This window comes from Pygoscelis adeliae, unplaced genomic scaffold, assembly GCF_000699105.1.
Source record: "Pygoscelis adeliae isolate BGI_AS28 unplaced genomic scaffold, ASM69910v1 Scaffold407, whole genome shotgun sequence".
In the NCBI taxonomy this organism is placed as follows: domain Eukaryota; kingdom Metazoa; phylum Chordata; class Aves; order Sphenisciformes; family Spheniscidae; genus Pygoscelis; species Pygoscelis adeliae.
In genome coordinates, this window is record NW_008825251.1 from 388,039 (window position 1) to 388,973 (window position 935).

General features: G+C 61.6%; 1 protein-coding gene across 1 annotated transcript in view; it reads right to left on the minus strand.

Moving 5' to 3' along the window:
* SLA2 (Src-like-adaptor 2) overlaps positions 1 to 364 on the minus strand; it is a 3,673-nt gene extending 3,309 nt beyond the window's left edge. Inside the window, exons 1-2 of the mRNA XM_009329354.1 lie at positions 238 to 364; positions 19 to 46 (exon numbers count right to left, since the gene is read on the minus strand). Of these exons, the coding sequence (XP_009327629.1) occupies positions 19 to 46; positions 238 to 364 (155 nt within the window). The remainder of the gene's footprint in view (positions 1 to 18; positions 47 to 237) is intronic.
* Positions 365 to 935: the final 571 nt, after the last annotated feature.

Here is a 935-nt window from a genome sequence, read left to right on the forward strand (position 1 = left end):
AGGGTTTTCTCTTTTCGCTCAGCCAGCAAGTTGCTCAGCTGTGCCCCTCAGGGGGCCCCGGTACGGGGCACAAGGCCCAAGGAAAATCCCTGGGGCGACTCAGGGTACTATGGTCATCACATGGGATTTGGGGAGAGGTAAGAGGGAGGCATGGGCAGTGTGTGAGCGCAGGAGCAGAGCCAACTCCAGGACACGGAGGTTGAAGCTGGACAAGTGCCGTCCCCAGCCGGGACAAACCACGGGGTGGGTCCCAGGATGGCTCCTCGGCGCAGCAGCAGCTGCCCAGAGCTGCTCCCCGCAGCACCAGGGCCACACGCTGTCCTCTGGATGGGGTGCAGCGCCCGCCCTGGGGCTCCACAGCCATGCGCGGGTGCCTCCCCAGCACAGCACTGCTCGAGCCCAGCCCTGCCTGCGCCTGGCTGGGTTATTGTGGGAACAGCCACAGCCCCAGCTCCATATCAGTCCCATCCTCATCCCCAGCTCCAGCCCCGGTCCTACACCCTCATCCTCATCCCAGTTCCTATCCCGCACCAGCCTCCACCCAGCCAAGTGCCAGCAGCTGCTGCCCCAGCGTGGGACAGTGGCCATTTCCCAAAATGCATGTGGATATTTCACTTTTCAAAGCAAACACCGTTTGGCTCAGGCAGCAATTTCCAAGGAAAGCCTTGGGGTTTGCTCTCAGCAGCTTCTGTGCTGCATCCTGGGCTGGGACTGGCCACACCGTGCTGGTGCTCATGGCCCGGCTCTGCGTCACCGTCCCCCCGCGCTTCCTGCTGTGCCCCCGCCGCAGGGCTGGCTGCTTGGCGGCCTCCTGCCCTGGCCACACCGCTGCAGCTGAACATCCTGCTGCTATTTATGCTGTGACCTTGAAAGTTTCTGGTCAATCGTAAACCACCATGACAGTGTGACATGCACACAGAAAAGAGGATTTTTTT